We start from the raw sequence: 26888 nt of genomic DNA, 5'->3' as shown, positions 1-26888 counted from the left end.
ACTTACATCGTTCCCGCGCTTTTTTCAGTTCTTTGTTCGGTATTAATCGGTGCTATGTTTCTGCGAAAATTAAATCAATTTTATCAAGTTACATCGAGTTCGATTGTCATTAAATTATAACAGAGTTGCATTTGTTTCAACGAATATGTTTAAAAATTTGTCGTTTTTTTTTCCGTTATACGTCATTAATCGAAATTCGAGTGCGACTGTTGCGCCACGGCAGTTGACGACCAATTCGAACGGAATGGCACGAAGATTGGTAAAATCTTTTACTTTATTAAAACAAAGATTACATATAGATGTATATTTTCATTTATTTTTTCTCAAATTGTCTGGTCGTAAACACGATACGTAGTGTCAAATCAAATAACAATTTTCTTTTATCCCGATTTATCTAACGTTTGGAAATGGCGTTGTTCGATGCTCGTGAAAGATTGGTATGATTCATGTATTATTATATTTCGTTTTTATATGGAAGTTCGAATGCCTGTAGAAATTGTGTATATGTGTACGACCATGCAATTTTTATTCCTCCAACCAATATTTTGCATATTTTATTTGAACGACAGACCACCCAAATAGTTTTAAAGAAAATGATACGTACGTGATAAATAATACTCTGTTATTGCATTGAGATCCTATTACAGAGTTTAAAAAATGTCATCTAGCTTTTCATCCGCACAACTAGAAGCGTACCGTAAAGGAGAAAGGGTAGTTTGCACGAAAACTTTCCCCCTCGTTCGGCAGCAATCCATGTCACCTGATACTATGTACAGTAAGTACTATGTATGTACAATAAGTACCTTAGTCGAGACACAACTGTTCAGATGTACAATTTAAAGAAATATTTTCGAACGTTTGATTTTTACCAACAATGTAAATACTGAACAAGAATGTTTTATACAATGCAAAACATTTATTGGAAACATTATTTAAAGTTAAATCAGTTTTGTACATTCAAAGTAGAGTTATTTTCCTTGGCCGCATTAAAAAGTTTTGTGATAACAACACGACTCTATGGAATTCGCGCTTCAGGATATCGTCGGGCACAAAGTGACACGGAAATATTTACCTTTCTCGTAATTTTTTTACCAAAAAGGAGACTCTGTAACTTAAAAGACAATTCGATTAGATACAGTGGAACGTACATTTCAAAAGAAAAGAAAAGAACAAAACTTGTAAAACTTAAAAACTACATTCTTACGTTATAAGCGAAAAGTACAAGTGTTGGACCATGACGTAACGCACTGCACGGTTTCACCGATGTTTGATATACACTATGCAATTTTAGAGTGCCGTGCCAAATTTATCAATTTCATAATTACTACAGAGATTAAAAAATAACGCGATCGATCTCTCTTCTTTTTTTTTTTTATCACTTTTATAATCTTTCCTGTTCTCTCTCTTTTTTTCTTTCGTTTTTTTGCAAAAATGACGTAGTGCTATATCGCGGAAGCGAAAAATAAATTTTCTTTCGCATCCAATTACAAAATATATGAAGTCATTCATTCACCAGAGTCGCTCTATGTACAAGCTAAATGTACATACGATTTTATTAATATGTACTGCGATAAAAAGTAACCACTTACACTGTATACTAAAGGCCATGTCGTCGTATATTTTAAATCGCCGTTCGCGCTCACGCTATTTGTTGAAAAAATCTTTGCGATTCTTTTTCGTATATTACGATCACGAAGTAGGTACACAAACAGTTTACCCAACAACGATAGTGTATTAAAAATGCGCACGAATTAGTCTCTAATTTTAAGATCAGACGAGATAGATAAGACGAACTCATTGCAGTCGCGCGTCTCTGATGTTGATGTTAATTACATTGATTGATACAATGCTATTTAATACGTTAATCGTTATATAAAAACGTTGCAATATTTTTTTGCCCTCAACGTAGAAATCTATACAATTACTGTTATTACATTCCTCGGGCCTTCAGTTTGGCTCGAAAAAAATAATGCTAACGAATAAACGATGCGTTCCTTAAATGTAATCTTACTTGCACGAAGATGACGTAATGTCTAATATAATTCTTTTCATTAGGAAAAACGTTGATTTTTTTTAACAATTGTTTACGATAATATACTGTTATTTTCAAAAGTAATGAATGAAGTTAAAAGCCTACACATCCTATATTGTCTAGCTTTTCATGAGTTCAAGCACTAAGTAATCCAATCTTTCGGTGAAAACTTTCATCGTCGAATGCGTAATATAAAAAATGACAAAAATGGCGAATGAATGAGACGCGTATACAGCTGCGACGTTTCATTTCACGTCTTTTTCCGTATAAAGGTGTACCTTCGACTAACGATTAATATTAATCACGTAACGTTCAAAACACGTTCGAACAATTCTTTGCTATATACCTTCGAGATCGCAAGATACGGCGCTAACGCGCGGAGAAATTGGATCACGAACGACTATAGATCGTTCACATTTTAATGGTAGTGCTAAACTTATATCTTAATATCATGCAAACGCAACTAGAAACGTATTTTACAAAAATAAACACAAGAAAAAGCTACAAACAAGGATCGTAGGAAGATAGGATGTGTAGTTTACATGACGGATATAATCGAATATCAGTTTTACACAGTAGACTCGCAGTTCGAGAGAAGTTAAAACATTTGTAACAAATGTTGTATAGCATGTCGAGGTTAAACATATTGTCTCGAGTATAAATCAAAAAGCTACCGACATACAACATTACTACGCTTAAAATAAAGACAAAATGCATAGGTCTACTCTGTGAAACAAGGACATCAATCATGCTAAAATATGCTCGTATGTAAGAAATATTCGATTAATATTAATGATGTAGCAATATTAAAATATCTGCGATTCTCCTCCTTCGGCATTTGTTTCTCACTCGTAACAAAAATTAAATTTTGTGAAACACTACGACGGAAAACATCTAACAACGACCAACTATCGGGAAGGGTTGGCATCAGTTAGTAGAAGCTCTAAGGTTGTGTACCTCTCGCTTTTCAAATGAGATAATCGATTTAAATGCTGATTGAGCGTGTTTGTAGCCACGGGTTGACAAGGCGCGACACAAGGCGGCGTTTCACCAGTTATTTCGATGATGTTTGTTACGAAAGATGACCATTCCGCGGACAGCGCATCATCTGTAGGGTACAGGCTCTCCGCTTTTTCCAACATCGAAGCTATTACCGATACACCGAACTAAACAAAAAAATGTTCAGTTGATGTAAATTATTTAAAATCGTAGCACCGAGTAACTAGATTTTAAACAAACCTTGTTCGTGAGAGCAAAGGCTAAACTGTTGTTCTTGATCGACTGACCAGCGGAGTCGGATAGCGATCGAGCTAATCGAAGTATCGTATTGAAGTCTTGCACGGTAGCGAACCAACGTTGAAATTCCGAATAAAAGGTCACTAGTAAATGAGAATCCCTACGACCTATTACAGCTAACCCTCGAAATATTGCTTTCCACAATTCTTCTAATTGAATACGGTCTTCCGTTAAGTTTATGTATGGCAAGAACCTCAACAACAACATCTGCGACACGGATAATTAGTAATAAAATAATCGAAAATTCTTACTTTTTCGATTCTAGTTTTCACTTACTTTTCCCTTTCGGATGCTTAACATGCTCGTTATTTTATCATCTTGTATCAACTGGAGCAAGGACAAGAACACCATATTTATTAACTCTGAGCGGCTACTCTTTTTAACAGAACTTGCTTCGTTTTCCCCTTCCTGACTTTGTTGTTCGCTGAGCAGGGCCAATGGATTGTGCAAGTCCTCGAGTTTTAATTGGAGTACGTATAACTGAAAATATTATTTTGTTGTTAAACAACAAGACATCCGAGTTCTATATTAGTGATAGGTAAGAAGCAATATAAGTACCCTTTCAATTTCAAGCAGTAATTGCCTTGTTCTTTTTGTATCTTTTTGTTGCATTTGCGTGACAGATTGTGGATCGCTGTTTGGTACAACATCCATATCGATAACCTTACGCGGTGCTATTACACTGGCAAACTGCACTTTTCCCAAAGAATTTTCGAATTGCATTGGTACATATAGTGGCCTGGTAAGGACAGGATGATTTGACTGGTCTCGATCCCTGAAAATCACGACACTTTAGTCAAACTCGCCAAGTAAAATATGTAAGGGCAAAAGAACGAGTACCTTGAATCTCTATGATAGCCGTTATTGTTATTGTTATTGGGATGTTTTGCAATTTGTTTGTTCTTTTTATCGCAGGAAACGATATAATAGTAGTCGTCAACATACGGTTCGTTCGTATTTAATTGTAATAATTGAATATTGATTAACCATTGCTTTTCCCGACTACTCATAAGACCAGCATATTCGTCACATTCTCCTGAATTAATTACTCCATTTATTCCTTGAGAATGATAATAATGGTATTGCCGCTGAAAATTTCGATCGTGCATACGATGATGTTGATTATTTTTAAAAAATGGTTGATTTCCTTGCTGATCACCATGATAAAAAGGCCTATTTTGGATTCTTTGATTTCCAGGATGAGGAAAAGAATGCTGTTGGTGTTGCTGATGACTGGGCTGATTATTAGAAAAAGAAGGTACCATTCCATGTTCCGGTCGTAAGAACAGAGGAGGCCCTAAACTCGAATGCGGAGGTTGCTGCAAAAAGGTTTAACATTTCGTATAAAAGTGATGTATTTTAACCGAGATATTCGTTTTTATAATTATTAGGCTTGTGTTGTACGATGAAACTTACAGGAAAATTATTGCAAAACGGACCATGAATTGGCTGTATCTGGGGAGCATGTGGCGGTAACATTAAATGCGCCGCTACGGGGTACCTCAGTACATTTCCAGTTTGATCTATGGGAACAATAGCTTTGATCTTATGGGTAAACTAAAAGCGAGTTTACACTTGCTTTATTTAAGTGACGTTAAAATTTGTCCACTATGGTATATACTTACTAGATAATAATCTAGGATGTTGTAAAAGTGGTGGAAATCTCATATCTGGCGGTAAAACAACAGGATGCGTGGGTGGTATATTCAACCCTGGTGGAAATCGCGATGGGGTGGATAAACAGTCGAAAAGAAACGATCCATCGAATTGCTGTTGCTGTTGCTGTTGCTGTTGCTGTTGTTGTTGTAGCAACTGACCAGGTTTCGCCAATCCTGGAGGTGGTCTATTTGCGATAAGACCTTTTTCTAATTCTTTGACCGTTCTAACATTTGTTAAAGGCGATGGTAATGTCAATGGTGGTCTGGGTTTTGGAAGGGACAAATTAGATGGACTGTCCCATACTCCAGGACGGGGAACAATTCCTTCCTTCTCATCCAGCACAAGGTGTGATAAATTATCTTCGATATCTGTATTGACTCCATTCTATAGACATCATTATTAAAATTTAGATACTTTTTCATTACACATATCTTATCAGTGATAAAGCAATAGAAATATTTTATTTACTTTTTTACTTGAAGTACTCTGGTTATGAGGACGACTGGATTCTGTAATTTCTGCGAGCTTTTCATGGTCTTTTTCCCAATCGCCGATAGTGGCTTCGGATCCAAATGTTTCATCATTTAGAGCGTCGTATTCTTCCTCTTCTCCAACATCCTCCTCCTCTAATGGGCAATCTAGCCCATCTTCTAAACCGCTCTGCTATATAAATCATAGAAAATAGAAGAAAAAGGAACAAACATTATTAAAATATCGACTTTATTATAAAGTCATGACGGGTACAAAACGACTTTTTCAAACGACTATCCAAAATATTTAGATAGGATAAAAATGCGCGAGCGCTGTAAACCATTCGACGACCGTTTATTTTGCAAATTCTAGCATTGATGATACGCTCGATTAAAGCTAAAGAAAAGCACGAAGTATGGGAGAAAAAAATGAAGATGATAGTAATTAGCATGAAGGTAGTAGTGTTAATGACCTTTCGGAGAAACGAGAGATCGGTGAGGTTATGCGACGTACCTCCATGACCGCTCGAGGCAGTAGTACGTAGTGTGTATTTTGGAAACAATATACAAAGAATGGGTGGGCAAACGTTATATATGGGCAACCCAACAAATAAATTTTAGCCTTACGGCCTGAATAATCGGTTATTTGTTATAGACCGAATACGCGACAGTTTTAATTCTTTGTGGTCCGTTAAACCGCGACGCGGCTGTTTATCGAAAACGAATACGAGCTCGTAGCTTTCGTTGCACCGTTTCCCACCTTTCTCGTAAAAAAACTTTAAAACCAACGTTACGTTCGTTAAGAACGAGCTTACTTACATCAAGTGTTGCATCGAAACCGAAAAAGAAGTCTGCCATTTGTCGAAATTAAATGTGCAAAATGACATGTTCTGACCAAACGTCAAGCGATACGAAAAGCATCAGCTGTCATGGCGGTCGTACCGTAAATCCAGAACCACGTTGTAGGTGTCGCGCGTGTTCCCAACAAAGCAACGAAAATGCTTCCGCACTTTTGAAAATTCGATGATCATCCGATGTTTGTAAGGGATCGATTTTTCTCGAAATCGGATCGAAGAATGTCCGGGAGCCAGGAATTACAGTCCGCACCAGATAGTACGATCCGCTTTAGTTCGAGAGGTAAATTTTCTTCTCTTGGTAATTAAATATCAATATATGTATATCGCTAAGAAAGGGTTCGTTACGTTCGTCGCAATCGCATCCATAGAGGTTAATTGCGAACGTTACGGTGCTAATATATATGGGATCGAATGAGGGGGAAATTATTGAGGAAGACAAACAGTGTGGATGTGCATTTTTATTGCCATTAAGTCTTTTCGAATTGTGCTAGTTTCCTTTAAACTTTTTTTGTTGCCCTAATTCATTCGTAAAGTTATCGGTAAACCGTGTTTAAGGTTTAAGAATGTTATCTAATGCTTTTTAATTGGCAAATTGCGCATATTTGATCTCGTGGAGACCGCAAGGTAGATACAATCATCGCGTTCGTCCTGTCATCTTGCTGTGGATAATTCGTCGTGATCTTGTCTCGTATCTTGGGACCAGTGTATGCGTGTGCATTCAATTTTCCGCGAAATCGAACGAATCGCAACTTTAACACGCGCGTACGTTAGCTTAGGTGAACCGCCTAGACGCTGCTGGTGGCGTGACAGTCGTCCAGTGTAGCTAGACTGCTGGCTTTCAACGATGCCAGACTCAAGGAACTGTGATTCAAAGTATTCATGCCGTGAGGATCCTCGCAATGCAGGTACAATCGTGAACTAACTGACTTGTGACAGTCGGGGCACAGACGTTTTTTCTTTTTATCGCGCCTTTTCAAGATGTCGTAAGCGCACCTGCAAATCACGCATAGCTTCGTTAAAGATCAAGAAAACCGCGTTGCTTATTTACATTTTTCGCGACGCTTGCGTTTCACCTGGCATGCAGAATGTGAGAGCAAGGTAGAGCCTCCAAGGAGTCGGCTTCGAGACCAAAGGACTCGTTACAGCCGCCGCATCGTAACTCCAAATCCTCCTCCATTGCCGCGGCTAATCTCTCGTGATGGGCCTTTTGTTCCTCGTCACCGAGAGAGCCGTAAATCCGCGAGAGTCTCGACCTTACGGTTCGTACCAGGAACTGTTTAAAAAGAATCATGAACAGGGATGGGGAAAAGATGCAACGCTTGCTATTAAAATTTTAACGCTCGAATCCTCATTTTTCCTGCTTGTAGTCGAATGCTTAAAACGACGATAATATCGGTTTCGGGCCCTGAAACACGCACGAAGAACTTTCGACGAAGTTACAAAATCAGGTATTACAACAAGTTTTACGTTATGTGGTTTCCAATTATCTGAAAACGATATTTTGGCCTTACAGAAAATTTTATTGCGCCGTGGTTCACGAAAATCGACGATCGTCGAAACGTTAGGAACGCGGGAAAGGAAGATTACCTTAGCACCGAACGATCCAGCGACTTCGAGTAGTCTCGTGTTCAATTCGAGAGATCGACAGTTGCATATTTTGTGTTGAAGCCGAAGAGCCTCGAGACATCTTGCGGCACCATCCATCGCTTCCATTTGGCAGAGGCCATCTCCGGTCCGCGCCGCGAATCCCATCGCGTTCTTGTACTGTCGAAACGCTTTCTACGATACACGTTCAGAAATTGGCGGCACAACCGTTTTATCGCCCCGGACAAATGTTTCTTCACGCTCTAGGTAAATTTACTCTACTTACGTTTATATCGGTCTTTTTCCTATAAATATCTCCCATTATCCGTATACTCCTGGCGTAGCTAGCTCGATCGCCGGAAACGCGCGACAAACGCTTTGCTTCCTGCATCCGATTGGCGATGGAACAGAACATTTGTCGTGCACAAAAATGTATTGCGTACAGTGAAACACTCTGAACACATTTGACTTTGAACATTATGTATCTTAGTTTTAGAGGAAATTCAGTTTATAGGTTATCTAATATATTTTGGTTTCTTCTAATATCAACGTTTAAAGAAGTGACAGAATTAATGTCGGGGTTATGTACTTGTTATTTATTGTATACATATGAGGATTTGATAGGTGGCGACAAGGTGAAGGGTAAAGTTAGGCAAATTTTATTCGCGAGTAATAAATAAAAATATCAGATTTGTCTGTAAACTAATTTCCTTAAAGTAGAATCCATAAACGAATTTTTTAGTTTTGAAATACATTTCAAAGGGTATAGGCGGATAAGATGGTCAAAAGTGCACTTGAGCCAAATTAATCAATGAGCATATCAGTCAATAGACAGTTCAAGGAAAACCATTTGTGTCAAGTATCAACCCTGTACCCTTACTGGGAGGGTAGTTACAGGGCGTAACGTAATTTTCAGTTTAAACTGTATATCTTTTGTTGCATTGCATCAAAAATTTTGAAAAAAATCGGGGGTATTTTGCACTACGGCGTACGTGTTTATGAATTTTTTCAGAACTTTTCACCGTAAAATGGATTTTTAAAAAATTCGAAAAGTTTAAAAATATTTTTTTTTAATAGAAATTATTAAATAACCTCGTTTGTATTTTTACAGTGTTAGTGTCTTGTTATGATTATTAATCTGTAATTTTTTCAGATTTTTAGAAGCGGGGGAACGATGGAAAAATCAAAATCCGACATTTGCTTGTATTTTCACCTCAATTTTTGATGTGAACATGTTCGTATTGTTACAATTTTAATAGCCTGTTACTGTTGTAAATATATAATTTTTTGAGATTTTTTGTGAAGGTGTATCACATGGAAGATAGTTAAATTGATATTTCCTTAGGAAATATGCCCTCCGGCTATACCCTTTGCCCGACTCGGATGAAGAGCACTAGGAAAAACGTACCGAGCAATAATCGTGAGCGTCACCGAGTTCTCCTTTTTTCCGAAGGGCAGCGGCCATTTGAAGGAGGGCCGCTCTGTGATGCCGCGAATTTAGATCGCCGAGCTGCAAACTCCTCGACAGATCGTACGCCTGTGCCGCGTATCTCGCGCTTTTATCGGCATCGTGCAATCTGCAGAAGAGCTCCGACAGGCCCACGTACACCTGCGAGTCAAACAATCGTAGCGATCAGTCGTGTACCGTCGATAGAAATGAGGTCAGGTGAGTATTCTGGCCTAGAGATTAGCATTTTCAAAGCCTGATACTTCTCTGCGTTTAAAATTGTGGCGTCGCTTCCCATGCTCGCCACCAGAGGGGTCGCGCTCTCACAAGCGCTCTACCCACCCCTCAGTTGCTATATATACATTCCTCTAACGACTTCCCAATATTCCAGTCGTCTAAGACAGGGCCTGCTAGAAAGCCTTACTGATGAGCCCCACTAGCTCACTAACGAATTTCACGAGATTCTACCCTCAGCCCCAGCAGCGCCACAAAATTATCTTAAGAACGACTATCTAGACCAGAACAATCTTTTTAGCTATTGGCTCACCTGCAACTCCAACGAAGGATCTTGAATGGAATGAGAAATTTTGTGGGCTCTCTGAAAGGCTTCCAGAGCTTTGCAGAAGCCTGCCAGCTCCAAGTGCACTCTGCCCACGGTTAGGTGAACCAATCCGGCGGTCGCGCATTGGTCGCATTCGTTGTACAAGCTACGGAGTCGCAGAATCAAACGTTGATCGCGTATCGTTGGACCCAGGAACTCGAGAAGGGTTCTCAAAGATTCGAATTTTCGAATACTGGGGATAGGAAATAGTCGGATACCTGTGTCTCGCGTAATCCAGGGCCCTGTCGAGAACGCCCAGTCTTTCGTGAGCCCTCGCCAAATTCAAGTACGCCTCTGCTCGCATATTGGGCGAATCCAGCTCCTCCGAGATGCACAATTGCTTTTGACCGAAGTCGATGCTGTCCCTGAAACGATATGATCTCTTTACTTTTTAAGCTATTTGACGGTAACATATGTATACACAATACGTAAAATCCTGTTAGCCAATAGCCAATTTGTTACGTTGGTCAATAATAAATATCAAGTAACTCTTTTTTTTCTGTTCAGATCTTATTAATTTTCACGGAGAATGATCATCCACGATGAAGAAGGGTAAGTGTGCTTCCCGATGCTCGTGCACGAGATTCGGGGGCGAGGTTTCGCGACTGGGCGCGTACACGCGACGGTCCGACTTCTGGTTTCTCTGTCCGTGAAACGAAGCGGAAACGCTTTGTTAGCGTGTCAAGGATTTTCGAGCTTCTCCTTCCGACTTTCGCGTCTCGCGAAGTAAATACTATCTCTTGGCTACGATCTCTCTATTAAGCTCTTTTCTCTTCCTGGCCCGTACTTTAAGCTAGGAGGCTCGTAGTGCACTCCATGGCGGCCAAGTGGGTTGAGCAGTCCGGTCGACCACCGGGGCGCCTTTCGGCGGAACGAACCGACATTTGCAACTCGTTCTCCAAGTAGTGGCGCCCCGATCACGGGCTGCTGCTTCCCCGGACGGATCGCCACTCTTACGTCCTCGTTTTCTATCTTTGCCAATTAAGGTAACTGGGCTAATTAGAATTTTGAATTCGAGCGGCGACGCGTAACAGTGGCGAACGCGGAAATTTAGCGAACGGGGAGCAACGAAAAATTTACCCGGACGTACACGTCACGGCACTTGATGGAACATCGTGAGATTCATTTTTCTCCCTTTCATCTTTGCTCGGGGACTAAAACGTTACCGGTTACTCGTATAGAATTTAATCTACTCGAATCACGATGAACTATATTTGAATTCTGGCCCACCGATCTCGCGTTTCACATTGATTTCTAGCCCTGAAATAGATACCTATACTTTCCCCAATCCATGTAAGCTTGATACAGGTATCCGAGAAGAGCGAACTTGTCTTCTCGTTGCCTGATGTTCTTCAGCGCGCCCATCCATTTGCGAACAGCGGCCTGTTGTTTGTGGGCGCGGTACAGCTTCAAGCCCTGCTCCACCTGCGACAAACGAAATTCTGACGCGATTTTTCACGACCTCGCGCGAAACAGGAAACACGATCGCGAATTTTTGCTCGCGAACCTTTTTTTTTCACCCGTGCGGGACGATTAAACGTAGCGCGCGTGTTTAAACGTGGGGTAAGGTCGTATCGATTCGACCTTGAACATTCTCCGCCGATGATTTAAGATCCAACGATCTCGTGCAACCGTAAATAGCGCTCGACCTCGACCGATAGCGGCGGCGAGCGAGCAAGGCAAAGGAAGGTAAACGCGTACATACACGAGTTGATTCGCGATCAACCGGAAACGCCGCGCGCGCCTCGTTGCACCGGCGTTTCCCTCTCTTCCACCATCGTCCGATCACTTTTGTCCCCTTTCTTCATCAATTTCCGCGTGAAAAACGCACGCGTGGTCGTACCTCTGTTATTTTGTTGTTTATTTATCCTTTGTTATGACGGGGAGAAAATCTACGATGGTGTGGCGTAACGTAAAAAATGAAAAGTAAATGGTTCTAAAAACGGGGACGGAGTATAATTGACTTTTTATTTATATTAATCTATATTTATTGTACTTTGATAAACGTTTAATAATTTTATCGTATCCTATTTAATTTGCAGGTAATGGCTATTGCAATGATCGTTCATCATGAAGAGAACACAGTCAAAACCAAGGATTTAAACTTGGAGCCAATGCGTATAATCCATTACGCGACCACCATAGCCATAACCTCTTCTTGTTAATTTTGCATAAATAACCGAGTTATATTTCACGGATGAAATTTGAAGTATATTTTTAAAACGGAGGCCTATCGAACGCCGTTTTAGGTTTATACTACAATGGTTAAAAATCGATTTTCACATCCGTAACCTCCCTTTGCGAGTCTCTCGGCTGTACATGCATCGCCGAGGAATTGATGATATCACGGTGGTGTTATCTTCTTGGCTGTGAGTGTACGCTCTGTACGTTAGAATCGCTCTATGCCCTGTTGCACCGCCCGTTCTCGTCCACCCTGTACGAACGGCGATCGCGGTGGGAGGGTTCGCGGCGCGTGCAGGTAGCGTGACCGTGGCCATCGCGTGCATGTCATTTCATAGCAAGCGGCACGACAATGACCGAGAAAAAGCGTCCGCGGAGGTCGCGAAACGAACGAAAAGAAAGAACATCGAGATAAAGGAGGGTAGAAGGTCGCTGGGTATCGCGAATCGTGAGGGCAGAGCCGGTGTGGGTCGATGGCGACTCGTCGCTACTCACCCGTCGTCGGGCCAAGTGCTGGTCGAAACGTCGTCTGCAACCTGTCAGACATTCCCATAAACCAGCGCCAGGCCTGCCGTTCTGGTAATGCCCGTTCCCATTGGTACTTTGATGCCGATAGTCCTCCTCGGAGAACTCGCACACGTCGAGGTGATGACGCGATCCATCCGGACTACCCAACAGCGCGGTCGCCGACAGCTGATGGCTGGCCGGACCTCTACGAATTCGTAACAATAATTCGTAAGACGGCGGATCGGTCGAATGAGAACAAAATCGGGTAAAGTAGCTAGCTTAATTAGTAAATAATAAATGAATAAATGAATTTAGGCCATACATGTACTTTTAAGAATAAAATGTTTTACTTGTCGTTCAGTAAGTAAATAGAGAAATTCTCTCTAAATAATATTAAAATTAGGATTTAGTTGGTATCCGTCAACTAATATTTTTAGGGAAATATTTACGTTTTATTAAAGTAATTCGGAATACGGTTAAAGGGGAACACTGCCTTGAAGACCAAAAAATAGGTCAATACGTGGAAACTTTGAGGTAACATGGAACGTTTAAAAAAATGTACATGTATTAAAAGTACATAGTTCAAGCGACTTTTGCGACAAGTTTCGTAAAGATATGTTTACGTACATAGAAAATATAAACATGTTGGGATACGCTTCTCTTGCCCTTAAAATTTTTAGGAACTAGATGAGAATCGTTATCGTTACCATTTCTTTTAAAGAAAATAAATTCTATTTCTGTAGGAAAAATCAGTTTTCAGAGATTTCCTCATAAAATATTAGAAAAGCAAAACGATCAATACATGCAACGTCAAGTAAAACGGATCAATTGTTTCTGAGAAAACTAGTTTAGAAATATTGATTTTGATTTGGTCCAGAGTCGTACAATAAACCCTCCGCGGCACATGCATTTTTTCACCGACAATTCTCTATTGTTTTTTTTAATAATCATGCCTCTATTGTATCTCGACAATCTTGCCTCTATTGTGTTTTTTTTAACAATCTTGCCTCGCGCGTCGATTTTTCGCGTTTTAAGAGCAGCTGCAGCGAATACGGTCGAGACGCTGGTTGATTGCAGTATTTTACAACGATTTGTCCACTTCGAATATTTAATGCTTGTATAATGAGTAGTGTAGCCCTTGCTCCATCATTAAGTTTGTAAGTAGCTAGGTAAGTCGCGATTTTTATGACGAGAGCACCGCTTGACCTTGTTTTTCGGGCGAATTTTCATATAAGGACGTTCATACTCGCGTTGTTATTTTACGTAAAATCAGCTCGAATAAATATTTCAGCGAACCTTCGTTGCTCAGATCATCGTAAATTGAAATCAGTGCATTGATAACAGCCAATACAATGCTGGAGGCAATGGATCCAAGATTAAAGGAGCGCTTTACTGCATCACAATGGCTGACCAGAATACTCGAGGTAAAACTCAATGTCTTTGTTATTATTTCGAATTTAAAAAGTAAAAACCAAACTCGATTAAAAAATTTTGTACGTGTAAAGTGTGTTCGTTTATCCGATAAATCATTCTATTACAAGACTGCTTTATCTTTACTGTAGATTAAGGTTTCCATCTTTATTCGAAAGTTAACCGGATCAGCAAAAAAGGAGACATAAACATAATGGCTTCGCTTGGTCCTCGATGGTAAAGTGATTTCCCGACGGATAAAGAGTCGGGGCGTGACTCTTTTACTTAAGATTAAGTGGTTGCGCTGGGAAACTTAGGACCGACGAAATTTTACCCGCTGCTAAGAGCGCGAAAGGAAGGGACGCGTGTTTGATCCAGCTGGTACAAATCTCAGCTTCGACAAAAAACCGTGAAACAGAAATAGTCACTCTAGACACATCTTGTATACAAGGTGAAACATTTAAGACAGGCCACGTTGGATAATTTCCTTTTGATGTTAGACAAAAATGCTTCAAACGTGCCCCCCCCCCCCCTTGTTTTAACGCTATTTCTACCGCGGATTTATGTCATAAGGATACCAAAAGGTAACTGTTGACACTATTGCGTTTGCATGCAAATAATAGTGGAAACAATTGCCTTGAATATCAAATCAAATCTAGCGATAACCGCGTCCTGTTCTATTATGTACTTTTCTTGTGTAAACGCTGTTGTGTTTTATTGTATTTAGGATAATTTAGTTTCAAGTCAGGTTCAAAGTCATAGACTTGCTTGAAAACTTGAATGTGAGATGACCGAGGGCCCCATCACTACTTGTCAAGCCTAACGCGCAAAGACAGCTTGGCGTCGTCCCAGCGTTCCACGCGACCAGCGTTATTATCTACCGTTCGGCTCGGTGTACCGCATTGCGACCGTGCGTTTCTTTTACCCCGCCCCACTTACCGTGCATTGCAAATGCGAAAACATTCGCAACGAACGCGAGAATCGAACGCAACGCCGGACGCATCGCGTCGGAATGGCGTCAGATCGAAGTGTGCACAGTTTGTCCGACAAACAGGCTGCGACATTTCTGTTGCAAACACCATCAGAGTAGACTTGGCCAGATTTTATTCGCGATCAACGAATACGAACTACAGATTTGATAAACCAATCTCTGTTTGTGTTTCAGGGGACCAAAGTCGAAAGCAGGCCATCTAATCTAATTCCCGACACTAGATCTGAGACACCTGTCGAGGATCGCTGTTTCCAATGTACATAAATTGCTGGAACTTCATTATTCGAACGAACAATGCACCGTCGGGAGCCATTACTTGATTCTTAATGGCACAAATGAAATATTCAATCCTCAGGTACGACGCAACTTTCAATCTCAAGCGATACGATAAAGCTTGATGTTAAAAGTTTTAGCGATTTTTAAAGGAGTCACATCTCAGACAGTCTTTAGGTGATAAAATTTAATTCGTAATCATGAAACTGCACAGGTGTAGAAAGCCTACAGGTGTAGAAATCGCTTTTATTTGTCTATAAGTACCCAATTGAAAGTTGTTTATCTTTTATTCGTTGTTAGAAATCTCTATCGATTGAAGAACTGTGCCCGTACCTGGGACTCTCGAATAATGCTGACCCAGCAGATCTTGTCTAAGACACAGATTTTCACTGATTATGGGTTTAGAGTACTTAAGTCCAAACTTCAGAAGCTAGGTACGCTCTCATCATTAACCATCCGGTGACAAATATAGGAAACTGACAAATTTGCCCAACTTTGAAGCCAGAGATCATATAATATTAAAATATCGCTGGTAATTTGTTGTTCGAACGAATGGTGCACTGTCAGGATTAATCAATTAATATATTAGAGGTGTAGTTGTGCTTCAGCAATTTTTTATGAGAGTTTTGGAACACCCTTCATGTTAGTGAAACATTCTTTCAATTTTGGATTATTTTTTTTTAATAACTTTGTACAATGAATATTGTTATATTTTATCGACTCTTTTAAAGTTCCAACAAAAATGGCCGATGAGTTTCAAAGGTAATAGCATTTCGGTGGTAATACTTTGTGGACCATGTCACGAAAGTACGTGAAAGCAAAGAGCAAATATTAAATTCTGTGTCAAAGTTGGGAAATCAGCTACCCAAACGCTTGAAACGTTGGTGGGAAGTTTACGGCGATAATTGCATGTCCCGTGCACAACTATTCCAGGGGTATGGGCGCTTCAAAGACTACCGGGAGGATCTGAACCGACCCAGGTCGTCCGAAGTCGGCGAACAATGTCCAACTCGTGCAAAAAATTCGTGAACTCGTCGCTGTCAATTCGAATGTAATATCGCCAAAGGTGATAGAAGTATTTCGCGTCGATAAATGTCTCATACGCGAAGTCCGAACCAAAAATTTGGAAAGAATAGCAAACATATACTAAACAAATTCTCTGCAAAATTAACATATTGCTCTTAGACTGGATTGGAAACTGCTTGATCTAACACTTTTCGTGTTATTTATTTTTTGTAAACGTCGAATTTCATGAACCCTATCTACATATAGTATTCTTAGCATTTTATTTTGAGAGTTCATTTTTGTAGGTCATTAGAGAAAAGCAAACTTGTTAACTTAGCATCGAATGCTGCAAGAGTATCGTCGATACAGCTTGGAGTAAAAATATTTACTGCATTCAATAGTAACTGAGTTAATTTTTTGTTTGGGAAAATGAAAATGCCAATGAAAAGGGAACGAATGGTACCGAAGAGCACTCGAAGCGATTCCGAACTGCTTCGAAAATCGATCTGATCGTTACTGGATCGCAAATAACGAGTACACTCGATAAATCTCGAGGTCTTTTGACAAATTTCCATTCCAATTTCTCGAGAAAATAAATATAAATAAACGAAATTCCCAATTTCTAAGGAAAAATTATCTTAATTTGGAGAATTTTATAAAATATTATATACATTATACTAGATAAATTATGCCAGCTGGTTCATACGCTTATATGCTCAGTAAGTGAATTTAAAAACGTGTAGAATAGCAAAAAGTTATGTTAGTGTTTTCATTCATAAATTCCACTTTTGAAGAATTGTTGATACATGGCATTATATTATTTGTGTTTTAATCTTCAAGTTAGAAAAAGATGAATGGTCCTCTTTTTATTCAGGAAAAAGTATTAAATAAAAATAATTTTATAAATAGGAAGTACTCCAAGTCGTCGTTACTTTGAAAGAGCCGCGATAAAACAGTATGAAAATTATTTAAACGTGACAAACAAGCAAATACGTCTTCAAACGAGTATTAATAGAAATTGTGGAAAGTAATCGTCATATATTGTTGCGTGCGTGTAAAAAACGCGGAGGGATACGTGTTGGAACGAAATAAAATAACATAGGTACGCGTGCACAAAGAAAAAGTCAGCGGTGTTTAACTCAAAAGGTTTTGCTGCCTTTGTATTGGGCATTTACGTAGCCTCTTGCCTGAAGGTTAATTATAAAATAGAATTCGCTTCTGATCATTTTAATAAATAAAACAATAAACCTTGAAAAAACTTTCCATTTACTAGATTATTGTATTATAATTTTTATTGCCTGAGCCCTTTACTAAATATTATTAAATAAAAATGTTTATTCGTAACTTGTACTTATCCACTACAGTTGTTATTACTGCTTTTGGAGATCTTTGGGTTTGTCTTTCTTTGAAAAACTATTACATTTTCAATTTTACTGAAATGTAATATAAAATAAGAAAATAAGATTAAAAAATGATGTAAGACGATCTCTTTAATCTCTTCTTCGTTGAGAAAACAGCTCCCCTTTAAGCAAATGCTTAGATGTTTAAAAATGTGACAATCTGTTAGAAACATATTTGATGAATAATTAATGGATGGAATCATTAAATTGCAAAGCTATTGACTTCTATTTTTTCGACTAGCATTTGTTCAATGTTTATGTATTCGAGCAAATATAAATATCGTTTACCCATGGAATTTTCGAACAGATTGAATACATCAAACACAACTTTGCTAGTTTAGCCATTAGAACAGGGAATCTTAGCACTTTTTGAGGACCTAATTACCTGTACCGTTATTCGAAATGATTATTTTTAAATTACTATTTGAGATAAATTTCGGCTAAGTTCTGTTTATCAGACAAACTGTGTGGAAGATCGCGCCCTGATCGCGTGAATTCAGTAGCGCAATTTCGGCCCGCGTCTCCTAACAGCGTCCGCTAGTCACGGTGGGCGAGGCACCTGTGACCTCTTTTCCTGACCTATATACGCCCGAAGAAGGTTTGCGAGTACCGCGGCCACCGGTCCTCGCGACCGACGCTCCCGTTCCACTTCCCCTCGTTTCGAAAGGACGCTGCTTTCGAGACGCCTCGGTCGCCCGATGGAACACTAAACTCGTCCTAAATTTGAAAAATTGCCTCTTGCATATGCAGACCTTGGTTAATTCGGTCTGGTCCCGTTCGCGAAATAGACGCAAATTTTCGATCAAGTCGAATGTTGTGAGCTCCGAAGACTGCCTCGAACGATATTCACGACGCGAACGAAATCTGCCTTTTCGAATATAAAATGCAATTTCACGCATCGTTAGTTCATTCGATGTGAAATTTCCAAAAAAATCGACGATTAAAAAGAATTAGTTTTTAAGTTTCTTTTTACTAGCGATACGATATCCCTATGGCCTTCGATAAATTGTACAATTCATTTGCAGGTTTGTCGCCACCGATAAGGACGTTGACTCGAACACTCTAAAGTCTGTGAAATCTTAGTCGTGTCTGAAACAAGGTGTTTGCTGAGTCAGCTTAGCCGACAGTATCTCGGGCAAAGCCCGGAGGAGACGTCAATTAATTTTCCTAACTCTTTCGTTTGGGAGTCTCAAGCCCCGGTACGTATTGCTTAATTTATCGGAGACACGATTGTGCTCTCAAAGTCGACCCTAATCCCGACGGGATGTGACTTCGGGTCACGTACCAAGTTTGGGTAACTGTAGGGTCCGTAAGTAGATTTGCATACTGATGGCATCTTATGCATCGTCGAGTCGTAAAACGCGTAAAATAATATTACTTACAGGCTCTACGGTTACTGAAACTTGGCGTGACGCGTCCCGGAAGGATCAGGATTGGAACGTTCCCGTTGGCTGTTGGAAATATTGAGAATCGGACGCAGGGTGCAATCTGTTCGGCTCTCCGAAGTATACTTGCCCGAGGTAGTCTCTCGAAGAGATAGATTCCCATGACATGACTGCGTCTGCTTTGCCTCGTTACTTATCCCACGGAATGCGTTCTTTATGATTCCCGCGAGCATATCGATCGTCCGATTTCGGTTTCGATCTCCTTCGTCGCCAGCGACATTATCTCCGTGACGCTCGCGAGAGGTGCATAATCCTTTCCGTTTCTCCTCCGAACGGCAGCCGCGTCGACTTCACGGGGCTGTTGCCAAGATTCCAATTCGAAGAGGAACGCGACTGACCCGAGGATCCGTTGTCCTTGGGACGCCGAACGAAATCTGTATCGCGTCGATCCAGCTATCGGTTCGAACGTTATCGAGCCGCGTCGAACAACTAAGGGACGAATCGAACGTACGAGAGTGAAGCGTAATCTTGTGAGGTAGCTCCCTTAAAAGTTGCGTCTGGACAGAGTTTCTGGAGTCGACGGAGTGCGTGTAATTGTAATCAGGCGGTTCGGAGAAAAATAGTTTTCGCTCTCGCGGATCCTTTGTACTTGCGGCTAATTGAGCATATCGAGAGAACGCGTTAACGTACTTTCCGACGATTATCGAGGTTGAACGCCGTTCGACGGGTAAGAAGTAGGTAGGAGAAGAAAGGAACGAGATGGCGGAGGACGAGGTGGAGAGCGTGCCTAGGGTGGCCGATAGGGCGGAGTGTGGTGAAAAAGGAGACGATTATCAATCGATTAAATAATTAACGGTGCGGCAGTTTTATTTTCGGGTCGAGTATATTGGGCGCTTAACCGCGTACCGCTAACGCGGAAAGTCAGCGGCTCTCGAACCTTCGCGACACTCCACTTTATTTTCTACAACCTACAGCGGCCGGCGCCTTATCCCCCTTTAAATTTGATTATCTTTAAACGCGTAACATCGTATAATATCTGTGATTCAATATATCAACGAGTCGCATAGTCGCGCAATATCGTATTCTATGCAACGACGCCGTACGGGCGTCGAACACAACGGGTTAACAACGGTTTAACTGCTCGTAAAAAGCGAGAAACGGTCGAGCAGTGATAGTACGGTCGTGACGCGACGCGTCGTTAACTCGTTCGTTTCATCGCACGAGGACGCGCCGCTTCCTCGATCGCGATCGACGACGCGTGTCCGTCTCAACGACGTGGGCGGTCGGAGGGTGGTTCCCGCGAATGAACTTTTTCACGCCGTTCGTTATCGGTTCGCTCGTATCATCGTTCGTTCGGTTCGCTTCATTGTCAGGCCCGCGTCGCGTCGTTCCGACGCGCCAAAATCTCGCACGACGACGTTGAGCCGAACGGTCGCGCGTAACCGTTGCATCGAACGCGCTCGCTGAGTCTCGATCGTACCACGTTCGATTTACTTCTGTGCCTTGGCGCGATATTAAACGCGACCCGTGCAGGACGAGTCCAGGACCAAGGGTGTCGCGCGCGGAACGATCGACGATTTCCGTATCTGCCTCTCGGTGAACGACTCAGGGCACGAGTCGCGCGCCCATCTTTCGCGAAGTGCTCGATCCGGTTTGGGATTCAAACGCGTGACACGTCGTTTCGCGGTCGCGGGGCAGCTGGCGACGATCTCATTCGGTTCGAGGCGTTTCCACATGCCGCAGCTCGACGCTCCGTGTTTCCGTCGCGCGTAAACCGTCCTTCCCCTTCTTCCTTGTTTTTCTCGTCCCCTCTGTCCCTCCGTGTCCGCGTCCTGTTACACGTTCGCGGATCACCATGCGTTCCCCGATGCGCGCCACACGTACGACGGGATCGTTCGCGATATTTCTCCGCGAAAGATGCCCAGGAAAGGTCGGGGTCGCGAATCGGGACCGTCTCGAAAGGGTTAGTTCTCCGCGTAACGGGCTGCTCGCGAAAGTCAACCGGCAATGGTTGGGGTAGAACTGTCGCGCCCGAGCCGCAGCAGCCCGCAACACACGACCCGACCGACTCTCTTCTCTCCGCGCCACTACTCTTCGCTCTCCTCTACTCTCCACCGCTCTCCTCTCCTCTCCTCTCGCCTCTCCTCGCCCGCGTTCTCTCGCTTTTCTCCGCTTTCCCCTGCCGCTCCACCCCGTTTTACCTCGCCCAATCCCCCTGCCTCTCCTTTCCTCCGATCATTGCTATTCTCCCGGCCCCTTCGCCGTCCTCACCCTACCCCCTCACGCCCTCTGCCCAACGTGTTCCCATCGTACATGTATGGGAACAGAGACCACCGTCTCTATCTCTCTCTCTGTCTTGCGCCGGCGCCCGAATCTCTTCCGTATCCGGCGACAGTCCATCCTTCCGTGTCTCTGCTACCCCTGTTTCAGCTGCCAGCCGACTACGATCCAATCCTCCGTTGCTGTTTACCGAGCGCCAGGCGATTTTCCGCCTTCTACTCGCCGCTTTTGACGCGTTAACGCGCTGCTCGACGATCCCCGGTTTCCCTACGCGATATTTCGACCTTCGAGACAACGGAATCCCGCGGGTCACGAAACGTCGCGGTGCTACGACCCCGAGCGACGCTCGATTCGCCGATTTCGAATTCGATGGTACGAATCGAACGCTCGCGACACCGAGCACTATTAGGCCTGTTTCAAATTATCGACTTTCTGGCGCACCGGAGTTGCCAGAGGTCTGGTAAATAGCATTGTCACTATAATCGAGGGGTTGTCGATCGGATACGAGCGTTTCCATACGCCGTTGATTCGCATCCTCGAGTACCTTTTGAATCAATATACGTGGCTCGCGCGTCAACCTTTCAACGGTGTCGCGAAATAGTAATACGATCGTCGTTGAATTCGATATAGGTCATATGTACAGTACCAAACAAATGCATTCGGACGGTTTTCGTTGATGTTTGTTGCCCTTACGCTTTTACGAACTTCGTGAACCGTTCGCTGTAGGTTTTGCACCCCAAATCAACCCCTTTACAAATATTCCTCGATTGGGACGAAACTTCCGCGAACGAAGAATCCGTACAACACGTGTCCGACTGATCCCCGAATCCAAACACGAAACGTTTATATACATGACCAGCACGACCAAAGTTGTTGTTACGTAAACTATTCGTTTCACGGTGGAAGCGATCGCGGCAAATAACCTTAACGATTAAATTTAGTAATAGCTTAAAGCGAGATATCCTCCCCCTCATGCCAGAATGTACTTTTCGATAAATTCTGGAATTCAAAGTTTTGGCATTGCTAAATTGCACGATAACTCACGTACCTGGAATACAATAACCATCGTTATTTAACTTACACATTTATGATTTTAGTGTGATGTTAGAACAAGGAAAACATTCAATAGTTCCAAACATATCTTTACTGGAAAAAGTGAAAGTTTCAACATTTATGGTTCTGACATAAGTAGAAATGTTTGTTGAAAAATCTGCAAATTGAAATTAAGTGTCGCGGCGTACATTTTAACAGTTTCGTAAAAAGCCTGGAGAAACTGAAAGCTTCAGCTTTAAAATGCAAACGACAGAAACTTGGAAGAAATGTGAGGTGTGCTGTTGCTGTTAATCTCAACCCCCATATCAACGCACTTGGAATTTGTTAGATAAGTGTTTCACTTTCATTCTTATCATTTTTTGCTTTGTGATGAAATCAGAAATGTTTCCATATAAGTCGATGTTTCATTCTGTAAAACGGCGATCGTGACGAGTATTATCAAAATGGTATTATTAATTTGTCCCGAAGGTGGGAATTGATTGCAACACGATTGGAAACTGAATGCTTACCACAAGACCCAATTAAATGAATTGTAGAATAAATCAATACAATATAAACGATGCGAAAACATATTGAATTTTGCATCAGAGATCAGCAAAATATATTACAATTTGTAGAAATCAATTTGTCGGAGGCTTTTAACTTGTGGGACGTATATTCACTATTTTCATATATAATATAACTTAATACTGATTAGAATGTATTTAATAATTTGATAATTTGACCATTTGTTGTAGATTCCTGTACCTGGAACCACTTGATTCGAAGATCATGGGCATGCTTCATCCCGGTAACCATCCAACACCAAGAGGTTTAGACCCTGAACGACCCTGGTCTTTCTTTCCGGTTCGAGTCTATTTTTCATTAAGCAACTCACCCAGGGACGAGACCCAGTAGCCTAAGAGCCAGATCTCTGATTATCGACTTTCCTTTGCGCGGGTGTTGGTAGAGGTTTGGTAGAGATGGTAAATAGCGCTGTCACTATAGCCAGGGTATCGTCGATCGGGGATGCACGTTTCCATATAGGCCTGTGTCTTATTTGACAAAAGGGTGGTAGAAGCAAATCGTCGCGGGGGAAAGTCGAGAGTCTGAGTCAGAGCTCTTTTATCCATGGTCGTTGGAAGGATCAGGGAAAATAGCGTCGACCGCCAGGCGGTCCATTCGTGGGTGGCTCCCGCTTCCATAAAAATGGGCGAGGCATTGCCCTTTCGTGAACTTTCAGCTTTGGCGGATGTAGGTATCCCAGCCGACCGAATCCTGAAAGGAGGAGAGCGTGACCCGTTTTTCGTCTCGCTTCTCGGATCCGTAGCGTTCGTCTCGCGCTATTCTCCTTCCTCGTTTACGAACACGAGCGCGTCCGAGTCGTTCCGAGATAGCACGAGGCATCGTACCCGCTCACGGGGGTGCGATACAGAGCCACCCCTACGCGTTAGTCTCCTTCTATGCTAACGTATTCCCATTCCCACCCAATGCGCGGATACGCGCGCACAGCTGTGTGGAGAAGGTGGCGCGCGCGTGATCATCGTTTCCGGAGATTGCTCGAACCGTTTGTGCATTTTTGGCTAACTAGTATCCCTTTCTACTTCGTCCCCTGTTCCTTAACACGTTCGATTGCCCGTTTCGACTTTAATCCATGTACGACTGAAACTTATTCTCTTTGGACATGAATATAGAATCAGAAAACAAATTTTTCCTCTGAGAATATGCTCGCAATACATGGACAATATTTTCAGTATTGTTTACATAAAAAATTGTTAAAAGAATATCTCGGTAATTACTGACTTGTCAATTCATTCAATGGTGCAATTGAACGAGTAATTTGGAAGCATTGAAAACATAGCGAAGAGTGTTTTGATGAAAAATATGAAGTCGATAACTTCATTGATCTCTGAAGAAGGATCTTGTCATATTTTGTTTTTACCACATGGTGTATTTTTTATACTTATTCTTCTTTTTTATGATGCATTAAAAAGCCTTTTTCTATTGGACCGACGATCGTCAAATTGAATTGGCCCGTCACGCTGTGTATCGAACATGTTGGAAACAGGTTCAATATTCAAAGTGTTTATTAAACGACATAATTTTACTTATTTAATTTGTAAATTTCCTCTGAATTACCGAAGGCAACCCGAGCTTAAGTCGATTAATGAAACATATTAATAAACTTTTTGGTTGCGATATCCTATTGCAAAGAAGCTTTCCAGCTTGCGTTAATAAATTATTATAATCAGTCAAAGTTTTGGCACACAATAGTACGAGGCAACCCGAGTTAGGTCGACAGCGTTTACTTCATCCCCTGATTAGTTTGGCTGAGATACATCGTGGGCGGTTGTTATTTTCAAATATCATAAATATACTACCATTGTATAAATTAAAATTATTTTTGATGTATAAAATTTATATTTTTTATCGCAAAACGTATCTTCTAATAATGTTTGTAAAGTTACAAGTAAATACCCATTGCATACCACTCTTCTCTACTCATGTTTTATGTTAAAAAGGGGACGAGGTACAAATCAATTTTGGTCATTGCTCGAAGTGTTTTGCATCACTCTGTTCATCGGCGACAGATTATCGGTTCTCGGAGATTTCGCGATCACAGTCTATGCTCGCAGAGAAACGGTCGTTAATGCGCCTCTCGTCGCCCCTTCTTCTATATTATTTTTCTATGTAGGTAAAGAGGTTATCGGTTCAAGGTTGATTCTAGCCGTTCGAGGAACCTAGCAGGCAAGATTACGCCACGCTGCGGCGAACTCTGGTTTCCAACTTGTCCCACTTTACCCTAGAAATCGAATTTCCCTCTTTCTTCGTCACTTTTTCTACCTTTTCCCATACGGTACTGTCTATCGAGTTGTCGCAAGCTCGACTGCGAACTGTGACCACTCGAGGGTAGTCAGTAGCAGATAAACCCATTTGCATCGTACGGAAGAACGAAAAATACGTTCCTATCGCAAAATTCTTCTACTTTTTCTTGGGGCTTTATTTTATTTTCAGAACAAATGCAATGGCGTATAAAAAAATGTTTTAAATGTTTAATCTCACCATACTTAGTCCCCACAGATTATCATTTGCATCGACCCCCTATAAAATTCTTTAAATGGACAGAAATTCAATAATAACAACCATGTATATTTGTTTTTTAATAGATGAGCCACTGGAAAGACATTTGCAATATCTTGAGCCACGCATTAAACAGCGATCTCCTCTCTGCTCGTCAAATCGGTGCCACTACCTTAAGCGTAAGAATAATCTAGAGAATCTTGGAAGGATCATCAACATTGAAACGCATGCGAATGAAGAAGAAACCCGTTTTGATAAAACGACTTCGCGTAGCACTGTTGGAGTTTGTTCGCACATGTTACTCTGATAAATTTGCTTATATCTGGGTTGTCCAGATGACCCGTCGCAACCCCATTTGCAAATAAGTATTAGTTGCTCTTAATTTACTCCTAATGTTTCTACACGCTTCGTTATTCTGGAAGCTGCGCGGTCTCGTACACTCTGCTTTCCTAACCAAAATTTTAAATAACAGTAGGAACAGTTATAGAAAAACATTATAATACCAGTAATTGTAAACTTCAAATATTCGATTCTTCATGTTACGAGCTAATCTTTGCAACGTTCTAATGTAAATTTTATTTAACACGTTCGCGGACGCGAGTACTATAGCATTAATTTTGGATGCTATAACATTCAAATTTTTAAGCCACATTATCGTGCATTCGATTCTATGTATTATTTTTTGAAATTATGCTGTTGCTCATTAAAATTTGTACTGTCCGCGAACGTGTTAATTCTTACTGCGTTTTCAAGTTCTTTAATGCTTCTATAGCAAGATGAAAGAGAAAGATATTGAAACACAATGTACAGATACTACGGTCGCGGGGGTTCATTAACACGTTCGCTGCGTCGTAAATATTGTGGATGTTCACCGAGAGCGACTAGTTTGGTAATTTAAGTAGAAATTGATACGAAGCATCAGACGTACACACTTTATAGGATTTGTTTATCAATAACAAAAAAACAGATTGTCATAAAACACAAAAGTCACGTCATAAACCGCAGCAAACGTGTTAAACGTATCCTAAGTCTTTGAGAATGATGGTTACCAAATCGACTGTCGTCCAGCCGACACAAACTATGAAGAGTGTCGCAAACCGCGAATAGGAAAGAAACCGCGGGCGCGCGGTTCCGGTAGTGGCGGAAGGATTAACCGAAAAATGACCGATACCGAAATAATTTCGGTTTCGAGTCACCGGGATTAAACCACACCCCGTGACGAGATCCCGCCAGCCACTAGGTCGTGGTTCGAAAGATAAGAGGCGTGGCGACGGCGTCTCCGCGAGTATTTCGATGGGCCCTAATTGGTCGGCTTCACGTCGAAAATAATCCAACTGGGTGTAACCGTCCGCTAAACGCCGCTCGTAAAGTATTCGAAACGGCGTTGGCTACGCGTG

At 41.5% G+C, this 26888-nt stretch overlaps 2 protein-coding genes across 4 annotated transcripts; both read right to left on the bottom strand.

Moving 5' to 3' along the window:
• Positions 1-1847: 1847 nt before the first annotated feature.
• On the bottom strand, positions 1848-6377 carry LOC122405034 (protein PAT1 homolog 1). 2 transcript variants are annotated; one of them, XM_043409490.1, is made up of 9 exons: positions 6277-6377; positions 5456-5647; positions 4954-5371; positions 4745-4851; positions 4169-4647; positions 3887-4103; positions 3605-3808; positions 3272-3535; positions 1848-3198 (listed from the first exon to the last, which is right to left on the bottom strand). In XM_043409490.1, the coding sequence occupies exons 1-9, from the start codon at positions 6313-6315 to the stop codon at positions 2941-2943; spliced, it is 2178 nt and encodes a 725-aa protein (XP_043265425.1). In that variant the 5' UTR covers positions 6316-6377; the 3' UTR covers positions 1848-2940. The 2 variants fall into 2 exon arrangements, with proteins under 2 accessions (XP_043265425.1, XP_043265424.1); XM_043409489.1 differs by having other exon boundaries at positions 5456-5650; positions 6277-6376.
• Positions 6378-6763: 386 nt separating this feature from the next.
• On the bottom strand, positions 6764-21145 carry LOC122405082 (43 kDa receptor-associated protein of the synapse homolog). 2 transcript variants are annotated; one of them, XM_043409574.1, is made up of 10 exons: positions 19229-21145; positions 12623-12839; positions 11220-11371; positions 10165-10311; positions 9893-10052; positions 9307-9507; positions 8185-8283; positions 7902-8093; positions 7388-7587; positions 6764-7307 (listed from the first exon to the last, which is right to left on the bottom strand). In XM_043409574.1, the coding sequence occupies exons 1-10, from the start codon at positions 19264-19266 to the stop codon at positions 7100-7102; spliced, it is 1614 nt and encodes a 537-aa protein (XP_043265509.1). In that variant the 5' UTR covers positions 19267-21145; the 3' UTR covers positions 6764-7099. The 2 variants fall into 2 exon arrangements, with proteins under 2 accessions (XP_043265509.1, XP_043265510.1); XM_043409575.1 differs by having other exon boundaries at positions 7182-7324.
• Positions 21146-26888: the final 5743 nt, after the last annotated feature.

The sequence above is a fragment of the Colletes gigas genome, unplaced genomic scaffold (genome assembly GCF_013123115.1).
Source record: "Colletes gigas isolate AHSC1104 unplaced genomic scaffold, ASM1312311v1 Colletes_gigas_Sc00004, whole genome shotgun sequence".
Lineage (NCBI taxonomy): Eukaryota > Metazoa > Arthropoda > Insecta > Hymenoptera > Colletidae > Colletes > Colletes gigas.
This window is presented reverse-complemented; position numbering and strand designations above follow the sequence as displayed.